This window comes from Mauremys reevesii, linkage group 4 (genome assembly GCF_016161935.1).
Source record: "Mauremys reevesii isolate NIE-2019 linkage group 4, ASM1616193v1, whole genome shotgun sequence".
In the NCBI taxonomy this organism is placed as follows: domain Eukaryota; kingdom Metazoa; phylum Chordata; order Testudines; family Geoemydidae; genus Mauremys; species Mauremys reevesii.
In genome coordinates, this window is record NC_052626.1 from 122,811,531 (window position 1) to 122,831,727 (window position 20,197).

The window sequence follows — 20,197 nt, forward strand, 5'->3', positions numbered from 1 at the left end:
CAACATCTTGCTTTGTGCAGGCTCCTGCACCATGCGGGAGGGGACATGCCTTGGCTCTCTGGGTGCAAGCTCCGGGAAATGCATTTCCCCAGAAAGATTTCAATGAGGCCCGGATAGTATTGCGTCCCCTGCTGACAGACACGCCTAGAGTATGGCAGGCCCAGAGCAGAGCGCCTGCAAACTCACTTCCATCTGCCTGTAATGGGGAGGAACTTCACCCAGACAACTCAGCTGCCATAAATGGATGGCTTCCTCCGCCCCGACACTGGGATCCTGCCCCTGGCTGTGAATCGGCTGTTCTAGCCAGATGGAGAGCAGGTTCTGAATCCATAGGAAGCAACTGATCTCTGGAATCTAGCAGAGACAAGAGCCGGGGGGAGGAGGGGGGGGAGTACCATGGGGACCGAGGGGCACCAGCAGAGCTGAATAAGAGGAGTCCAGGGCTTGGATAGCAGAGGGAGTTGTACGGCTAGACGGAAGTGCATGGCCAGAGCTGTGGCGTGGGGTAGCAGCGGGAGCCCTAGGCTGGAAAAGCAGTGGGGGCCAGGGGTGCAGGTCAGATTGAGGGGCATTAGCAGAGTGGTGAGGTGGGGGCAGCCCAAGGTTGGAAATGCAGTGGGGGCCGGGGGTGCAGGTCAGATTGAGGGGCATCAGCAGAGCGGTGGGTGGAGGAAGCTTGCACAGCCCCTGCCATGCACTCAAACCAGCCTATTACTTCCTTATTTTCATATCAGCCAAATTCCCCAGCCCTTCCAATCTGTACTGTACACAAACTGCACTTCCTCCTGCTGCTGAGTGACACGGCTGCCCAGCGCCTGCCTCCTTCAGACAGGGGAGTCTCCACGGAGATGCCTCCAGACTCTCTGGACACCTGCAGGCTCAATAGGCAGGGGATGGAGAGACTTGGCTGACTCGGCCCTGGCTAAATCAGGGATTGTTCCCACTGTCTGTTTTGCTGACTCATCAGGCTGCACAAGGCAATGAACAAAGGGAGACTAGCCTGAAATCCAAGGGCATTTGCTAAGGCACAGAGCGGGCCCAGCTCGCCCGTTGCCCTGCCCTGCTGGGATGTAGGGGACGGGGAGTCAATTCCAAGCTGCATGTGGGGGTGATGGTCACATTGGGACATAATCCCATCGCAACACCAGAGCAGAAGAGGCCAGGGTGCAAGGAGGGGAGAACCGCAGGGTAAGTTGCAGGAGTTGGCACTCCACTAACATCTCCCGTCTGTGGGATTTTGGGGGAACCCGTAAACCTTAGCTGCAGACCCAGGCAGCGAGCAAAGGGCTTTCACCACAACTCCTGGGTGCGCATCCACATTCCCCACCGATGGCCGTGCAACAGGGAGCGGCCTCAGAGATCCCAGGGCATGTGGCACCTATGGAGAAGCAGGGTTGGGAGCCGCCGTGTCGGAGGCTGGGAGTGGCGCTAGACATCGATCGGCGACGGAAGAAAAGCCAGGGAGCCCAGAGCCAAACCTTGCACCAACGTTTTCCACAGTCCACGGTACAGCTGGCGATTTGCACACTTGTCTCCTGCACTTGGCTCATGTGCACAGCACACTTAACTTGTGATCTCAGTCACAGAATCATAGAAGATCAGGGTTGGAAGGGACCTTAGGAGGTCATCTAGTCCCACCCCCTGCTCAAAGCAGGACCAATCCTCAGCTAAATCATCAGCCCACACGCAGTGCACTCGGCTAATGCTCATATGCAGGCAGCATGCTTGGCCTGTTCTCTCACACAGCGTCTGTTGTGCTCAATGCGCAGGTTTGGCTCACTATGCATTGATCTTGTGCCCAGTCCGGCCAGTGCACATGCCTTGCTCCAGCAGGAGGCTCTCGGCACTAACACGTACCTTGTTCCCTTGACTCGTAGCCTGCGTTCTCTGCTTGGGCCCTTGGCCACTGGCTCAGATTTCCCGCACATCCAGCTGTCTGTGTGTTCTGCTCCGGTCCCTGATGGTGATTTCAGTGCACTCGGCTCTTGTGATGGACTCTTGCACCCTCGTGGTTTTCGAGTGCTCAGCTCCTGCACCGTGCTGTGTGTGTTGGCGTGTCCCGCTTGCTCACTGACATCTGTATACTCTGCTGGTGCACATGGCTCACAGTTTCCGTGCAGTCAGCACGTGCCCCCCTGGCTTGGGCTGTGGATCCCCAGTGCAGGCACATTGGACTCTATGCGCTCAGACTGGCGCTCAGACGCTCCGAGTGCTTGGCTGGTGCACATCTGTCTCCTGCTCTCTGTGCACACTCCTGGTGTGTTCTAGCCTGGGCTGGTGTTTCCGGAGCTCTCAGCTCCCGCGCATCTGGCTTGTGACAGCCGCATGCTTGGCCTGTGCTTGCTGCATAGAAACGCAGGGCTGGAAGGGTTCTCAAGAGTTCATCGAGTCCATTCCCCTGTATCTTAGACCATCCCTGACAGGTGTTTGTCTAACCTGTTAGCAAAAACTTCCAACGAGGGGAATTCCACAACCTCGCTAGGTAACCCGTCCCTGAGCTTAGCCACCCTTAGACAGGTTTCCCCAATATCTAACCTGAATCTCTCTTGCTGCAAACTCAGACAATTCCTTTCGTCTACCCTCGGTGGACTGGGAGAACAACTGATCACCGTCCTCTTTATAACATTATTTACCCATCTGAAGACTTCTCAGGTTCCCCCTCAGTCATCTCTTTAGATTAAACGTGCCCAATTCTTTCAATCTTTCCTCGCAGGTCAGATTTTCTAAACCTCTGATCCTTTTTGTCTCTCCCCTTTGGCCTCTCTCCACATCTTCCTCAGGGCGTGGTACCCACAGCTGGACACAGTTCTCCAGCTGAGGCCTGACCAATCCTGCGCAATCCCTGCCTCTTGCTCACAGTCAGGTCCTGGTTTCTGCTCCTGCTTTCAGGGCTGCTGTGTTTTCTGGGCTCGCCCCAAGGGCTGTGCTCCTGGTACTGGTGCACAAGTATAGCAAGCGTTCTCCGCCTGCTCCCCTTGGGCTGCCTGGGTGCTCAGCCCATGAGTTCACAGCAGCTTGTGCACGGACGGCTCCTTGTAGGCAGGTCTACCTCACCCGCTCCGAGCATCAGCGTCTCCGTGCACACAGTGCCACAGGGAATAAAGGTGCACGGAGCTGGGCCATGCCGCTGCTTGCAGGAAGCTGTTGCTAGTGAGCTGCCAGCTAAACATTAAGCAAAGCAGATGGGCTGGAGCTCTGCCCTCCTCCCCTCCTGCCCTGACTCATCTCGGGTGGAGCTCAGCTGGCAGCTCTCCTCCTCCCGAGTGCCCTCACAGTGATCCAGTGTGAGACTCTGGTTACACAAGATGAGAAGGCGCAGCCACAGGCGCTGTCTGGGAGCCGGATTGCAGGAGATCGGAGGGGTGGAGCCGTCCCCTCCGACTCCTTGCCCCGAGTGCCCACTCAGACAGGGGGCTGGCGTTCACAGGAACGGGAGCGATGGTTGATTTATTTATTTTGGTTCATGCCCAAATGTCCTTCAGCTCCCCAAGGCGCAGATAGGGGCCACCCCCACAATACACCTCCCCGCCCCTCCCGCGGGGGCAGGGAAGATTCCACAGCCCTGATGGGTCTCAGCTCAGATAGTGACACCATGCTGTGCAGAGACCTGACAATGGGCACACGGCTGGGAGCAGCCGCTCACATCCCAGGCCTCCGGGCAGCCACAAAAGGGACCCTCGCTGAGCTATCCCCTGCATGACACACCCAGAAGGGACCTCTCTGTCTCTCAGCCCTGTCCCTGGCTCCTTGCTCTCTGCAATCCCGCTGGCTGCCTTGACCCCTCATTCCCATCACTGGCCTCTCTGCCGTTATCACTTGGCCGCTGATTCTACTAACTCAGTGCTGAGTTAACCCTGCCTGCGCTCCCTCCCTCCTCCTGCTGGCCACCCCTCGTCAGGGCACGGCCTCTTCCTGCCCCGCTAGCTCAGTCTCATCACCTCCAAGTGAGAATCCCCTGCTCCCCCCCCAGCCAGGGGCGGCTCCAGGCCCCAGCACGCCAAGCGTGTGCTTGGGGCGGCATGCCGCGGGGGGCGCTCTGCCGGTCGCCGGGAGGGCGGCAGGCGGCTCCGGTGGACCTCCCGCAGGCGTGCATGTGGGAGGTCCACCAAAGCCACGGGACCAGCGGACTGCGGAACCAGTGGATCCTCCGCAGGCACGCCTGAGGGAGGTCCACCAGAGCCGCCTGCCGCTCTCCTGGCAACCGGCAGAGCGCCCCACGCGGCATGCCGCCGTGCTTGGGGCGGCGAAATGTCTAGAGCCGCCCCTGCCCCCAGCCCAGATCCCTGGAGAAGCTGCTGTCTCTGCATTAGCTCATCTGGACCACGGAGCCAGGGAGGGGAAAAAGCTTACTCAAGCCGGGCACGGCTGCCAGCTCCGAGGGAAAGGAGCGTGACAAGGCAGCTCCCCCGGAGCTGTGCTGCAATAGGCCCAGAGCTCTGGCCTAGGGGCCAACTAGCCCAGCCCTCCCGGCTACAGGCTAACGGAGCCCCCCAACCCAGCAGGAGCTGATCCTGCAGCCATTGTTTGGAGCAAGGGGGGCCCAGGCCTTTGTGGGATTGGGCCCAGCATTTCACAGCTAAGGCCCATGACCCAATCCCAGCTCACAGTGGCCGGGAGATGTGCCTGGCCACTCAGGGGGAGAGCTCAGGATGTCGTGTTTATTATGAGAGGCATGGTTCTGGGTGACCCAAGAAACTCCACCCCCACCCCCATGTTAGCAGCTGGTCCAAGAAAGATCCCATTGGAGCAGAAATGATACCCCCCACCCCCGTACAGCCCAGCTCTGCCACATGTAGCCGGCATGGCTCCCTCCTGCCAGTTGTGAAGGGGTTGGAAGGGGAGATGGGTCGAAGCCAGGGCCCCAGTTTCAGCCCAAGCTGCTGCTGTGTAGGGCCTGGGGAAGGCAGCCCCACGGGGCACGATGCAGGCAGGCCAGGCCATGCATCTCCAGGAGGGGGCCCTGGTGCCTAGCACTCAGGGGATGGGTGCGGTCGGCCCCTGGACTCTGATCCATGAGGAGTCTCCTTCCTTTAGCACCAGGACAGTGTGCTGTGTTGGCACAGGGAAAGCCCTGTGCATCTCAGGATGGGAGGCAGGAGCTGGGGGCCTTCGGAAATCAGCCCTGCCCGCTGGGGGGTTTTGAGCAGCGGGGTGGCACATTCCCATGTCTAGCTAGGGGACCTCCCCTGGCCTCCCGACTTTCTGACTGACTCACTGCATTACCTGGGACAAGTCACTGCCCCGCTCTATGCCTCAGTTTCCCCACCTGTAAAAGGGGGAAATAATGATATGGAGCCAGACATTGCAAAATGCTTTGAGACCCTTCCCTGAGAGGCACAGTTTGGTCTTTGCTCTGGGGTGTGGGAAAGGTGATGCAGAGAGCGACCATGGTCAGAGGTGGATTCCACTCAGGACCTTCTGCACCAAACACACAGTCCCTTGGGTTAGAGAAGTGACTCTAGCAGTGCTAAGTTGCTGTGGGCAGCCCCTAGGGGGAGCGGTGATCACGGATTCTGCACCAAAGCACTTGAATCTCCCACGGCCCTTGTGCTTTTAAGTAGTTGAGCCTTTTCCTGCTGCTTGTGCTGCCCCCTGCAGGGGCAGCAGGGCTAGTGAGAGCTGTTAGCTGGGCTCCCCGATGAAATCCCCCATTGGCTGAGTCCCTATTCCAGTGGGGCAGAGCGTAACTCACGCTGGGAGCCAGAGCAGAGGGAGGGGGGGTTCAAATGGACACAAACACATGGGGGTCCCCCTGTTGCCATAACCCCCCTAGGGCAGCTGTGCTCATCCCTGGTGCTCTTTACTGAGCAGCTGGAGTCAAACTAGCTTCCCTGTGTCGCTCTCCTTCTCCACCTGGCCTGACGCCACCCTCTAGTGTCTGCAGCCCCCATTGCAGGCTGACATGGGTAGTTTCCAGTGCCCTGCTTTGGAGGAATTTGAAGCAGATCCTTGCCCTGCTCACTTCTCTACTCCAAACCAGATGGGGATTTGCTGGTGTCCTTACGGAATCACGAGCCCAGTCAAACTTGTGTCTCCAGCACCCTACCCGGGCGAGCCTGGGGAAAGCCGTGATCGGCTCGGGCAAGCAGCTCTGCTTTCACAGTTGGGGTAACACACGGGCTTGCCGGGCCATGACCTGCTGCTTCCACCAGCAATTCATTCCAGTTGCTGGGAGAGCCTGGTCTCAGCACTGCCCTCAGCTATAGTGCAACTGCACAGGAGCACGTCTCAACCCAGAGGGGGCAGGACTCCCGTTTGGGCTGCTACTGTAAAGATATGACTGTAGAGGCAGTGTGTCCTAGGGGTTAGGGCCAGGGGCTAAGACTCAGCAGACTTAAGTTCTTGTCCCTATTATGTGACCTTAGGCAAGTCATGGCCCTTCTCTGTGCCTCACTTTCCTCTCCCACTAGGTCTGTGTAAACCATACGCTCTTCAGGGCTAGGACAATCTCTTAGGCCTCTTCCATATTGAAATTTCCACAGATTTAACACACAGTTTTTCAAATCCATTTAACCCCCTGTATCTCAGGCCCTGTCAACATGAGAGGGATAAGGACAGTGTCAATTTACAGCAAGAGTTAAACTGGTGCAAGCCCCCGGGGGATGCGCTGATTCTAAAACAAGCTGCTCTCAAACCGGTATAGCTTAAATCAGCCGGGAACAGGTTTAAATCACACAGAAATAAGCGACCCTTATCCTGAAAGAAGAGAGTTCACACAGGGTTTTTTAAAAACTGGTTTGATTGATTTAACTAAACTAATTTAATTAAACCGCTGCATGTTTGTGTGTACCAGGGTCTACAAGCATCCCCATGAAGTTTCCACCAGGACTAAGGGCTTGTCTACATTTAAAACGCTGCACCCCTGTAGTGTGTCAGTGAAGACACTGCCTATGCTCATGAGGGGGGAGTTCTCCCATCGGCGTAGGTAGATCACATCCACGAGGGGGCAGTAGCTAGGTGTCATGGAGTCCCCGGGCAATGCTTTGGAACAGCTCCCCACAAAGCCAGTCAGGACTTTGGGGAGCCTCCTCTGCCTCAGAGCAGACTGTCTTCAGGGCAAGAAGCTCACACAGCTTCACCTCCTGGGTCTGACCTTGGAGCATTCAGCATATGCCTCTCCGTGCGCTTCCCACAGTGAGACCGCCCAGGCAGGGTTCTGGGGAAGCCAGAGGGTCCTGCACCCCCACTTTGCAGTCAGATGTGACTCTCAGCCAGCCAGTAAAACAGAGGTTTATTAGATGACAGGAACACGCCCTAAAACAGAGCTTGTAGGTACAGAGAACGGGACCCCTCAGCAGGGTCCATTCCGGGGCCCAGCGAGCCAGACACCCACGTCTGCCCTCACTCCCCGTCCCCAGCCAGCTCCAAACTGAAACCCCCTCCAGCCCCTCCTTCTCTGCTGAGTTCCTTTCTCGGGCCAGGAGGTCACCTGACCTCTTTGTTCTCCCACACCTTTAGCATCCCCTTGCAGCGGGGAAGGGCTTGGCCATTAGTTGCCAGGCGACAGAGGGTTGGCTAGAAACCAAGGCACCCACACAGTATTAGGGGAAACATTAAGAACAGCCCCACTTCGTCACACTAGGCCGATGGGAGAATTCTCCTGCGGACCAAGTGCTGTCTACACTGGGGGTTGGGTTGGTTTAACTGAACTGCTCAGAAGTGTGGATTTTTCACACCCCTGAGCGATAATTATACTGGCCAGGCCTAAATTGACTAAATTGCTCAAAAGAGCACGTAGACATCCCTGCTCAGACTGGAGCTCAGGCTCGGAGACCCAGCCCTCTCGGCAGAGTGGGAACACCAACACAGCTATTTCTAGCCCTGGAGCGCTAGCCCTGCAAGACTGAGTCAGTTAACCCGGGCTCTGAGACTCGCTGCCGTGGGGTTTTTTTGGCCCTGCAGATGTACCCTCTGTGGCTGTGGCAGCCCCTAGCACAATGGGACCTTGATCTCAGCTGGTGCCTCGGAGTGCCACCAAAATACACCTGCTAATGAGGCGCGACTCAATGTGAGTGGTGCTCCAGAGAGACTAGCTGGAGGGATTAGCGAGTGGGGCAGTGAGAGTCATCCCTGAGTCAGAGGATGGCAGCTCTCCACGCTGGGACATGGGCCTCAGTGACACAGGCGAGCTGTCAGATTCTTTCCCCTGGGGGGCTGGAGACGCTGCCGCAGGACGGAGCACAGCCACGTCACTAGTCCCCGGCCTTGTCAGGGTCCCCACCCCCCAGAAAGGGCTCGGCTTCGGGGATCAGACCCAGCAAGGAGCCATGCTGGCAGAGGAAGGGGAAGGGAGGGGTCAGGTGAGAGAGATGGGGAGGGGAGACAGTGGGTGTCATGACCTCACCTGTGAGATACCTGGGAGCCTCTCAGGCTGGACATGGTCTCCTCCAGATTCTGCCGAAGGTCCAACACGTTCTGCACTGTCCTCTTCCTCTGGGACTCGGGGTCTGTAGCGACATGGAGAGCGAAGGTTTTATAGCCATGGCTGTAGGGAGAGGAGGGAGACATGTGCCCCCTCCATGCCCCCCCCACCCCCATCCTGTTCCAGGTGCCCCCATGAAGCTCCCCACGCCATGTGCCCCCTCCTTACCCAGCTGCCATCCTTACACTGTCTGCCCACGTGTCCCTTCTCTGCCCTCCCCTCACCGGTGCTTTGGCATCCCAGAGCCACTGGCCCCGATTGCCACATTCTGCGACAGCTGGAGCCCTCGGCAGAGCTGTGAGCAGGACCCATCTCCCAGCCAGGCCTGGGGTGCTGGACCCGCTCCCTGCCCAGGTATTGTCAAGGTCCCCAAGAGCTACTTTAGCAGGGAAAGTTTCCCTGCCTTTGCCCAAGGCCAGCCCTCAGGAGAGGGAGCGTCTGCCTCCCGGCTCCTCCCAACTCCGCTCCAAGACGGGACGCAGAGAGAGCACCGGACCAGAACTTCCTGCATTCCAAGGCCAGAAGGGACCATTGGGACACTGCACAGCACAGGCCAGAGAACTGCCCCCAACATAACCCCTAGAGCAGATCTGAGAAAAGACCTCCCGTCTGGATTGAAAAATGGACAGTGATGGAGAATCCGCCACGAGCCGTGGTCAATTGTTCCAGCTTTTAATTACCCTCCCTGTTAAAATGTTCTGCCTTAGTTCCAGGTTGAATTTGTCTGGCTTCAGCTCCCAGCCATTGGATCTCATTAGATCCGTCTCTGCTAGACAGAAAAGTCCATTATCAAATTTGTTCCCCATCTAGGATACTCGCAGACAGTAATTAAGTCACCCCTCAACCTTCTCTGCGCTAAGCTAACTAGACTCGAAGAGCTCAGGCTCTCACTCGAAGGCTGGTGTTCTAATTCTTTCATCATTCCCCAGGCTCTTCTCTGACCCCTCTCCAATTTATCAACCTCCTCCTTGAATTGTGAGCACCAGAACTGGACACAGGATTCCAGCAGCGGTCGCACCAGAGTCAAATACAGAGCTAAAAACACCTCTGCTCCTGTCCAAGGATTGCATTAGCAAGCAGCACAAATCTCAATTGCATTCTAAACTCAGTCCCAGCAGAGCCACCCGCCCAGCCAGGCACTGGCAGCTTCTGACCCCAGCCCCATGGGTGTGGCAGCTCCCCTCCCCAGCCAGCCAGCACAGGAGGGGAGCTCTGCAGGGCCCAGCTCACCTTCCTACTCTGCTTTGGCTGAAGCCTTTGCATCATTAGTGCTTAATGTCAGTGCTACAGCGCTCCCAGGGAGCCGGGGGAGCTGAGTTAACAGGCACATGGGCTTCAGGAACAAACAGAAGCCAGTAAGGAAATGATGGGGCTGGCTGCCAGCCAACTGAAGGCAGAATGAGTGGCAGCAGCTGGCACGCTCATTCCAAGGGATCTGAGCTGCTGCCCCAGGAACTGGAGCTTGCCATTGCATTCAGGAATCCTGAGCAAACTGCTCCGCCTGCAGCCTGCATACCCAGGGGAGGGGGTGCTACCTGGCTGGGTCTCCCTGGGATTGCAAGGCTGGCAATGTCTCTTTGGATGATACATTGCCTCCAGGGAAACGCCTCGGCAGACCTGCAAACCTACCCTGGCAGCCTGCTGCAGCGGGGTGTGACATCCCTAGACCATTTCCCCGAGCCTGGAGGAAAGGGAGCTCCTAGTGCTAAAGCGACAATCCGGGGCCCATCTACACTATTCAGTCAGCAGGCCACTGCTATGTAGAGATCTATTTGTGCAATAGATCAGCAGACAGACAGACCGACCTGTACATGTGCATCTTGGAGGACAGATGGGCAGACAGATTGGTATACTAACATCTAGGAGAGTGGATGGAGAGACAGATGGACAGATCTGTACGCTACCCTCTAGGAAAGACTGTCATTATGTTAGGGTTGGATGGCCGGACTAGATGCACCAGTTTACTAACATCAAGAAGGATAGATAGATAGATAGATAGATAGATAGATAGATAGATAGATAGATAGATAGATTACGTAGATTAGGAACAAATGGTTTGAACATGGCCTAGTTACAATCAGATTTGTCTTCCCTCCAAACATAGCTACAACACTGTTCCACCTGGTAATGTAGACAGGACCCTGCTCATTGCAGACAGATAGGTTTGGGAAAAAACACAAGAGCCTCTCCTGCAGCCCAAACTGCCACCCCTTATAGGAATCAAATCCAAAGGTTCATTTGCCCTGGGCCCGAGGGGGCCACGATACTATGAGAGTCTGGTGGGACATGTGGGCTGGCCACGGGACGGCACCTTCTCAGGAGATGCCTGTGACAGGTGTGATCACAGGGACCCCCTTGTGCCTGTCACCTGAGATGCTGAGATTACCTCTGAGCCCGTTTGCCCTGCCAACTTGGCACTTCCAGTACCCTGCCTTGTTGAGCCAGACACGCTAGCCAGCTGCAATACAGATCCAGGGTCTGGGCCACACTCTCAAAACTGCAGACTTCAAGTGAAAATAGCTCTGCAGGTTTCCCATCTCCAGCACCCAGACACCCAGCTCCCAGTGGGATCCAAACCCCCAGTAAATCCGTTTTACTGTGTATAAAGCTTATACAGGATCAACTCATAAATTGTTTGCCCTCTATAACACTGATAGAGAGATATGCACAGCTGTTTGCTCCCCCAGGTATTAACCACTGTTACTAATAAACAGAAGTGATTTTATTAAGTATAAAAAGTAGGATTTAAGTGATTTTAAGAAAAAACAGATGGAACAAAGTAAGTTACCCAAGCAAAACAAAACAAAACACACAAGTCTAAGCCTAATACATTAAGAAACTGATTACAGGTAAATCTCACCCTCAGAGATGTTCCAATAAGCTTCTTCCACAGACTAGACTCCTTTCCAGTCTGGGCCCAATCCTTTCCCCAGGTACAGTCCTTGTTAGTTTCAGCAGACATCTTGGGTGGAAAGCAGGGGTGTTCTCATGACTGGGGGCCCCCTTTGTCCTGCTCCACCCCCTTTTATAGCTTTGGCACAAGGCGGGAATCCTTTGTTTCTCTCTGGGTCCCCACCCTCCTTCTGAATGGAAAAGCACCAGGTTTAAGATGGATTCCAGTATCATGTGATATGTTCACATGTCCTGTGAGACTTCATTACCCACTGGCTGGCACACAGGAAGGCTTACAAGGAAACAGAGCCATTTACAACCAATTGTCCTAGTCAATGGAAGCCATCAAGATTCCAAGCCACCGTTAATAGCCCACATTTTGCATAGTTCCAGTAGGACTTCAGAGTAATACTTCATATTTCTGGCTTCAGCTACAAGAATGACAGGATGAACACATTCAGTAGATTATAAGCTTTGTAATGACACCTTACAAGAGACCTTTTGCATGAAGCATATTCCAGTTCCATTATATCCACACTCATAAGCATATTTCCATAAACAGATGGAGTGCAACGTCACAATGCCCGAGCCCCTTGGGCAGGCCAAAGTAGGGACAGGCTGTAAGAGGCACCCCCGCCCCTTTTGGGGCACTGTAGGGCCAGGCTATGGTTTCAGAGTACTTAGGCCAAGACTTCCACCTTGTGGGGCTCAGATTAACTCTTGTACTAATTCCCCAGCCCCTTGAGCCCACTCTTCTTCGGGGAGACTTGGTGCTAGGCCAGGCAGGCCTCCTCCTCTCAGATCAGGAGTTACTCAGCCTACCCACGGGCCAGTAATAACTCAAACAGGCGCCTCTCCTCCTTGTATTCAGAGTAACAGTTGCTCTCTGCCTGGCGGGAGCAGGCCCCAGCTCTCCCCTGGGCTGGGGAGTGACTCCGGATGGCTGCCGGCCTCAGCCAGCTTCTCCCCAGCTGGCCCTGTTTCCCTGCTCAGGTCTTTCCCCCCAGGCTTGAGGAGATCAGTAGGGGATTCGCAGCAGTGGAACCAGCCGGCTGCTGCTTTGGAGCATCCCTCATTCAAGGAGCCCCTTCCTCCAGTTGAGCTCTGGGAGCCTTTTCTCCGGCCCAGGTGCTCAATAGTCAATCAGTGGCCAAGCAACCAGCTCCATTGCTTACAGGTGGGCCAAGAAACCCATCGCAGGCAGGCTGGGCCCTGCCTCCCTCTCTGAGGGCCAGCCACCCCGTCACGCAGGCCACGGAATTTGGATTTTACACCCCGCAGCACGTGGGCGTTTGGTTTAGCCTGTAACACAGAGGGTGGGGGATAGAGCTGGGTTGATATTTCAACCCCCCTTTGCCCCACGTAGTTCGGGGGGTGAGGGCAGGGGTCAGGCGTCCGTCCGGTTCTGAAAGGCCTGCAAATGGAATGAACTGCAGCTGCCCACAAGCTACCCCCCCGGGGGTCAGCAGCGGCCCCTCCGGTGCCCTTCTGAAGATCCGACCCCAGTTCAGATGTGCTCTGGACGCCTGTGTGCTGAGCTGGGCTGCCAAACACCGGGCCAGGTTCTCAGCGGGGCTGAGCAACAGCGGAGACCCCAAGCTCAGCCTGCAGCCAGCAGGAGACCCAGATGTTCAGCACCTCCCGTGTGCGGGTTCGAGTGCACAGGGCGAGGTGGCACAAGCCCCCCGCCCCCTTGGGCTGTGCCTTGCCTAGGAGCACTGGCAGAACCAGGCCTTCCAGGTGCTGCCTAAACAGAGCAACTTCTGCCCCAGCGGTGCCAGCTCCCACCCTGACACGATGGCGACCATGACCACAGGCCCTGCGTGGCGCCGGCTGCTGCCCTGACATGACAGCGACCACGACCGCAGGTCCTGCGTAGTGCCAGCTCCTGGCATGACACAACAGCGACCGCGATCGTGGGCCCTGCGTGGCGCCTGCTCCCAGCCTGATATGAGGTTCAACAAGGACAAGTGCACAGTCCTACACTTAGGACGGAAGAATCCCATGCACTGCTACAGACTAGGGACCGAATGGCTGGGCAGCAGTTCTGCAGAAAAGGACCTAGGGGTTACGGTGGACGAAAAGCTGAATATGAGTCAACAGTGTGCCCTTGTTGCCAAGAAGGCTAATGGCATTTTGGGTTGTATAAGTAGGGGCATTTCCAGCAGATTGAGGGATGTGATCATTCCCCTCTATTCAGCACTGGTGAGGCCTCATTTGGAGTACTGTGTCCAGTTTTGGGCCCCACACTACAAGAAGGATGTGGATAAATTGGAGAGAGTCCAGCGGAGGGCAACAAAAATGATTAGGGGGCTGGAGCACATGACTTATGAGGAGAGGCTGAGGGAACTGGGATTGTTTAGTCTGCAGAAGAGAAGAATGAGGGGGGATTTGATAGCTGCTTTCAACTACCTGAAGGGGGGTTCCAAAGAGGATGGATCTAGACTGTTCTCAGTGGTAGAAGATGACAGAACAAGGAGTAATGGTCTCAAGTTGCAGAGAGGGAGGTTTAGGTTGGACATTAGGAAAAACTTTTTCACTAGGAGGGTGGTGAAGCACTGGAATGGGTTACCTAGGGAGGTGGTGGAATCTCCTTCCTTAGAGGTTTTTAAGGTCAGGCTTGACAAAGCCCTGGCTGGGATGATTTAGTTGGGTTTGGTCCTGCTTTGAGCAGGGGGTTGGACTAGATGACCTCCTGAGGTCCCTTCCAACCCTGAGATTCTATGATTCTATGATTCTGTGACGGTGACTGAGACCGCAGGCCCTGCGCGATGCCTGCTCCCGGCCTGACAGAACAGCGACCGTGATCACAGGCCCAGCACGGCTCCTGCTCCTGGCCTGACACGACAGCGACCTCGGTGCCTGCTCCCGCCCTGACACGACCGTGATCGCAGGCCCTGTGCGGCTCCTGCTCCCGCCCTGACATGACGGCGACCGTGATCGCGGGCCCTGCGTGGCACCTGCTCCCACCCAGAGACGACGGCGACCGTGATTGCGGGCCTAGCGCAGCTCCTGCTCCCGGCCCGACACGACGGCGACTGAGACCGCGGGCCCTGCGTGGCTCCTGCTCCCGCCCTGACACGACGGCGACCGCAAACATGGGCCCAGTGTGGCTCCTGCTTCTGGCCTGACATGATGGCGACCGCAATCGCGGACGCTGCATAGCACCTGCTCCCGCCCTGACACGACCGCGATCGCGGGCCCTGCGTGGCTCCTGCTCCCGCCCTGACATGACGGCAACTGCGAATACGGATCCTGCACGGCGCCTGCTTCTGCCCTGACATGACAGTGACAGCAATCGCGGGCCCTGTGCTGCTCCTGCTCCCGGCCTAACACAACGGTGACTGAGACCACAGGCCCTGCGTGGCTCCTGCTCCCGGCCTAACACAACAGCGACTGCGATCACAGATCCTGCGCGGCGCCTGCTCCTGCCCTGACATGACGCTGACAGCGATCGCAGGCCCTGTGTGGCGCCAGCTCCTGCCTTGACACAATGGTGACCACGATCACGGGCCCTGAGCGACTCCTGCTCCTGGCCTGACATAGTGACTGAGACCATGGGCCCTGCGTGGCTCCTGCTCCCGCCCTGACACGACAGCGACTGCGATCATGGATCCTGCGCGGTGCCTGCTCCTGCCCTGACACGACGGTGACAGCGATAATGGGCCCTGGGCATCTGTTGAGCTGTGGAGCTAGTCAGTGAATATTTCCAGGCCCTCGTGAGTAAGGTCCAATTCTGTGCAAGAGGTGGGAGCCGTTCTGGGACATCTCCCACACATGCTGTTGGTATTTATCAGCTGCAATTAATAGGGAAGCAAGGATCATATTGCCAGGACAACACACACACACACACACACACACACGCTTCCAGGCGTCTTGGCTCTCCACAAGAGATATGGAGCAGCCACAGGGCACTTCCAGGACAAGCCCCTCTCTGCACAGCCCAGCCAGAGGAGGGGAAGGTGTCTCCAGTCACCCTGGGTATCAGTTTCCCCAGGCTCCAGTGTTGGTGAGAGTCACACAGCATCTTATCAGCTCCCCGCCCGCTGAGCCAGATTCTTTGCTCCCCTGGATTGCCCCCCATCAGTTTGGAGGAGCCATGCGCTGCCGGATTGAGTGTGGGAGAGGGGCATGTTTCACGCTGGCTGGGTCAAGCAGGGCTTAATCGAGTATAAAAACGGCCATTTGATTGCCATTCTCTGCCCAGACGAATGACTTTACTGCCCGATCGATGGCACCATTGATTTCTAGATGGCAGAGCCCCAACATGCCAGGGGGTTGGTGTGGCCTGTGAAGCCAGAGAGGTGAGGCTGGGCAGCAGGGAGGGGATCCGTGAGTCCTTACATTGGAGCAGGGTGTTATATTCAAGATCTACGACCTCACCTTGCAGGGCTGCTGCTGTTTCTGTTCGGCAAAGCCATGGTCTTATGGGGAAGCTCTCTAGCCCCGCGCCTAACCCCACCAGAAAGCAGCATGGACGGGGCCCCCTGTAACACCCCTATCAATCATTATATACCCCAGCCCCTCCACCCACCAAGGTGATCCGGGTAAGTGCGCTGGAGTCTTGCCAAAGTGCTCCCAGCCCTCCCAGATCCCAAGAGACAGAACCTTAGAATCACACTACTCTGATTCCCGTCTTGTCAGCTGACTTGAGCTGCTGCTATCTGGAGATCAGCTACCGCTAATCACTCATGCGCTATACCATCAGGCAGCCTGCAATCCCAGCCCGCGGGTGGCGGGCAGCTTTCATGTGTAGCTGTTTCCCTGTCACTGCTCCTGGGCCCTAGCAATGGGGCTGCTCTGGGATTCAGTAGGGAAAATCTGGATCTACAGACCACTGGGATTTTCCATCCCCTGCATGGGGCTGACTTGCTACCAGGCCTTTCTTTCTCCCCGCCCCAGGAAGATTCCCATACCTCCTCCCCTGTCTCAGCACCAGACACATGGCTGTAGCCCCTGGCTAGGATGTGCTACGTGTGTGGCTGTTACAGGCCAAGCGCAGAGATTTAGGCTCGATAGGTTGCCAGTTCAAAACCCGCTGAATCGGCCAAGATGGGGCTGTTGGAAATTTACCAGGACAAGCTCCAGAAGAGGCTGCTGGGTTGATTCAGACCCCATCAGAGAGAGGGCGAGTGTGTGTGAGGGAACGGGACACCGGGGCAGATGGGGGATGCAGTCAGTGCAAGCCCTTTTCTGGGGGGAAAGAGGCAGAAACAACCCAGTAAATCACCTCTGTCCCCTCCCAGCAGAAGGGACTAAGGAGGGGAAGGTGTCAGTGACACCAGCTTAGCCATCCCATAGGCAGGTACAAGCCAAAGCCCCCCACAGATCAAGGAACGGAGTGTGGCTGTGGAACCCCTTCACCTGGTGCTTGGCATTTGGGTATAACTCACCCCAGGCTGGCCCCAGCATCAGAGGACCATACGAGTGGCTTGAAGACCCTCTGGCTTTGCACCGAGCACAGGGGGGCTGGAGCAGACGGTCTGGTGTCTCCATCTCTGAATGAGGTTCATCCACTGCAGGCGGAATCCTGCCCCCTTCCCCTTGGATCAGCCAGAGCCCGTGCCAAGCTGGATACAGTTCAGCAGGGCTCCTGCGCTGGCTCTGGGCAGAAACCTGCGGGGATGTGTGGAAAGGCTGGGGGCAGGTGCTTGGCACAGGGGGAGGTGGGACCTGCATTAAGTCTCCCCCTCAAAGCAATCACAAGTCAGACACCCCCCCGCCCTCCATGCCAGCTGTTAACGACCGTGACGCCAACGCTTTGATCCACAATTTCCAGCCCTTTCAGTCGGGGCTCGGTTTTTTCTCATTCAAATGTAGTGACAATTTAGTTGACAGGCAGGTCGGTGGTGGGGGAGGGGGGATAATTATGGCTTCTTTTAATGTAATGTGGCAACCAACACTTTTGCAATTGCCATGGTAACGCACAGAAGCGACATGTAAACAACAGCTAAGTACCCAGCATGCAATGGAGCATCTGCATTGGGAGGCGGAGGGGGGTGGCTTGCCCACTCCGTAGAAATAATACAGGGAGCATTGTGCTTTGTCAGGAGGCGACGTGAGCGATAGTGTTTTACATACACACACTGTAATACACATGTATTACACACCGCCCCATCCAAAACACAGGCAGGGTAATATACACACAGTAACACACTCCCACACAAAATCATCCAGCCAGCCAACCAACCAAGGATCTCTTAGCCACAGCATCACACTGAGAGCTCATGTTCATTCGCTTTCCGCCATGACCCCAGAACCCTTTTCCCTCACTGCTTTCCCCCACCTCACATGGGTGACCTAGAGTCTTGGTTCCTAGATGCATGACCCTGGATTTAGCTATTTGAAAATGCACATCGCTCAGGTAAGCCTAGCTCCCTGTGCAGCACTGAACTGTCCTTACCACTGTTTACCAAGTCATGCCACTTCTACCCCGCTTCCAAGATGCGTTTAATCCACCGAGTCTCTGTCTGAGCTCAAGACACCTAGTTCCCTTGAGGAACCTTGATGGCACCTCCAGGTTGCGTACTAGCTGGCAAGCTTCAAATGTAGCCAGTGCCTATCTTGTGATGGATCCAACAGTCCAGCCCCCCGGTTTTGATGGTTCACACCACCAGATGTGTTGCTAATGGCCACACGTGGGTCCTTCGTTTTGGCTGCTATGGCCAGGTAGAACATGCAGGGCACTGACTGGCAGGCTGCATCCATTGGCGAGGGCTGTCTGGCTCCTTCATGGACTTGCACAAGGCCCTTTCCTCCACTCTGGCATGGGTAAGACTCTTAGATGAACACACTTGACTTGACAATCTATATAAATATAATCACAACATATCTATGTACTCCATCGGTTTGTGTGTCATCCGCACTCTGATTTTATAATGTCTTCCAGATCGCCAGTAAAGATGCTGGGAAAACGTTAGCTCAATGAAGCTAGTTTCACTTGACTGAAAACCCTGCTGAACACCACTGTGGACGCAGCTTAGCATCTTTAGCTTCATTTGAGAGGTTGAGTTACAGCCCAGGTCAGATTCTAAGCTACAACTTGACCTGCTAGAATGGAGCGAAAGGTGTTAAACAGGGGCTTTGTCTAGACTGGTATTCAAGGTGTGATGTTAACAGGTCTTAGCTGATGTGTGTTAACAGCCCAGTGTAGACAAGGCAGCGTGCCTTCAATGTGTGTTCAACTGGTCAAATTAAAACCTAGTCTAGACAAGGCTTAAAATGGAGCTAATGGAACGGACTCACTTCACAAGCCTGGAGTATCCCGTTCCTAGTTCCCTGAGCCTCCCAGCCTTTTAAACAAACTCTCTTTGATAATGAGGAACATGCCCAGGGAAGAACAACAATTCAAAGGTAAAGGATTCATGGGCACAGGGTAGGTATCAATGTCTGTGCATCTATTACATACCTGCCAGGCTTCCATAAATACGGTTTAATAATTAACTGGTCATTAAACCCCAGGCAATAACTGTCTTACTAAATCTTAATGACAGCCCAAGCATATTTAAGGACCTTAATCAAAAGTGTTGCCAAGCAGAGAGGGGTCTAATCCATGGTAGCCCCAGAGATCATTTCAGAAGGGGAGAGGACAGGGCTTAGGGGCATTGGCAGAGCTGTGGGGGCGGGGGTGGTGCTCACAGTAGGGGACTGCAGGCTGGGTGTCAGCATAACTGTCTGCTGGGTGGAATAACAGGGGCCTGCGGGTGGGGACTGAGGGGCTCCAGCAGAGCTGTGGGGAAGCAGCTTGCACGACACTGACTACACTTGGTCTGACTCACGGAGAAAAGCAGTTCCCAAACTGAAGGGATGGGAGGCCCCTGAAGCCGAAACCAGTCCCTTGGGCTGGTGGATTGGCTGGTAAAGCAACTAGCCTCATCCCTCTGTTTTACACCTCCCCCAGCCAGCTCCCCTCCCTTGCCCCAGCCCTCTCCCACCCCCAGCGCAGACACACCTGCTTTTCTTCCACCTCCACCAGTTGCTAGATCCAGCCACAAGATGGTGCTGACAGACCTCGGCCAGCAAAACGGCAGTCACCAATCCCAGGCACGGGCGTAGCTGCAGCACTGAGCAGCTGCCAGTCCAAGCATGGATTTTCTCGCAGGCATTGGACCCAACCTGGAGAGGCTCAGGAATCAGGTGGGGGCCTGGGGTGTGTTTCACTGGGGGCTCTGGGGAGCACCTGCTGCAGCCCCCACATCCAACTCAGCTGACCCCTCCCCTGGGCCTGCAAATCTGTTCTGCACCTGAGTTCCCTGCATCTCACTCTACTCTGCACCCTCCCTGTTTCCCCTTGTCCTTCCCCACCTTCCGGCACCCATGGCTCCTTTGCTCTGATCACCAGATCCAGGTACACTGCCCAGAGCTCCGTGCAGCCCATAGGCACCTGCCCCTCCAGCTACAGGCCTGGGGTTTGGGGTCCGAGTCCCTCAGCACAGATCACCCTGGGTTACACCGCTCTATGCATCCCACCCGAGCTGGACCAAGGGAAAAATCTGGACCAGGACCAGGACCAAGGGAATAATCCTGTCCGTGAAAGATACATTGAGTCTGCTCTCCGCTCTCCAGCCCGGCCACGCAGCTGGGAATCTGTGCCTGGAAGGGTTCCTCCATCAAGGTTATGACACAAGAAGCCCTTCACCTCTCACCCTGTGGGAAGATGCTGCCAGGGGCTCGGCTGTCCCAAAGATGGGGCTAGAGATTTATTTCAGTCTGAGCAAACACAGAGCCAAGAGCAGCCTCTACCTTCCCTGGTCCCATCTCCTGCTCTGGTACAGCCCGACCGGGAGCCACAGAACCTCAGTACTGTGCCAGGGCTGCATGGAGCTGCTCCTCTGTTGGGAGGGGTGGCACACTCCCTGCTCTGCAACCGGCCACATCTGCCAG

General features: G+C 56.0%; 1 protein-coding gene across 8 annotated transcripts in view; it reads right to left on the reverse strand.

Annotated features, from left to right (window-relative positions):
* Window positions 1–20,197, reverse strand: part of NAV1 (neuron navigator 1) — a 286,515-nt gene that overhangs the window by 87,058 nt on the left and 179,260 nt on the right. For 6 of the 8 annotated variants that reach the window (XM_039534800.1, XM_039534799.1, XM_039534801.1 and 3 more), the window contains one exon: window positions 8,345–8,447. In XM_039534800.1, the coding sequence (XP_039390734.1) occupies window positions 8,345–8,447 (103 nt within the window). Of the gene's footprint in view, window positions 1–8,344; window positions 8,448–9,383; window positions 9,462–16,707; window positions 16,931–20,197 lie in introns of those variants that run through there. The other 2 variants (XM_039534802.1, XM_039534807.1) reach the window with 2 other exon arrangements.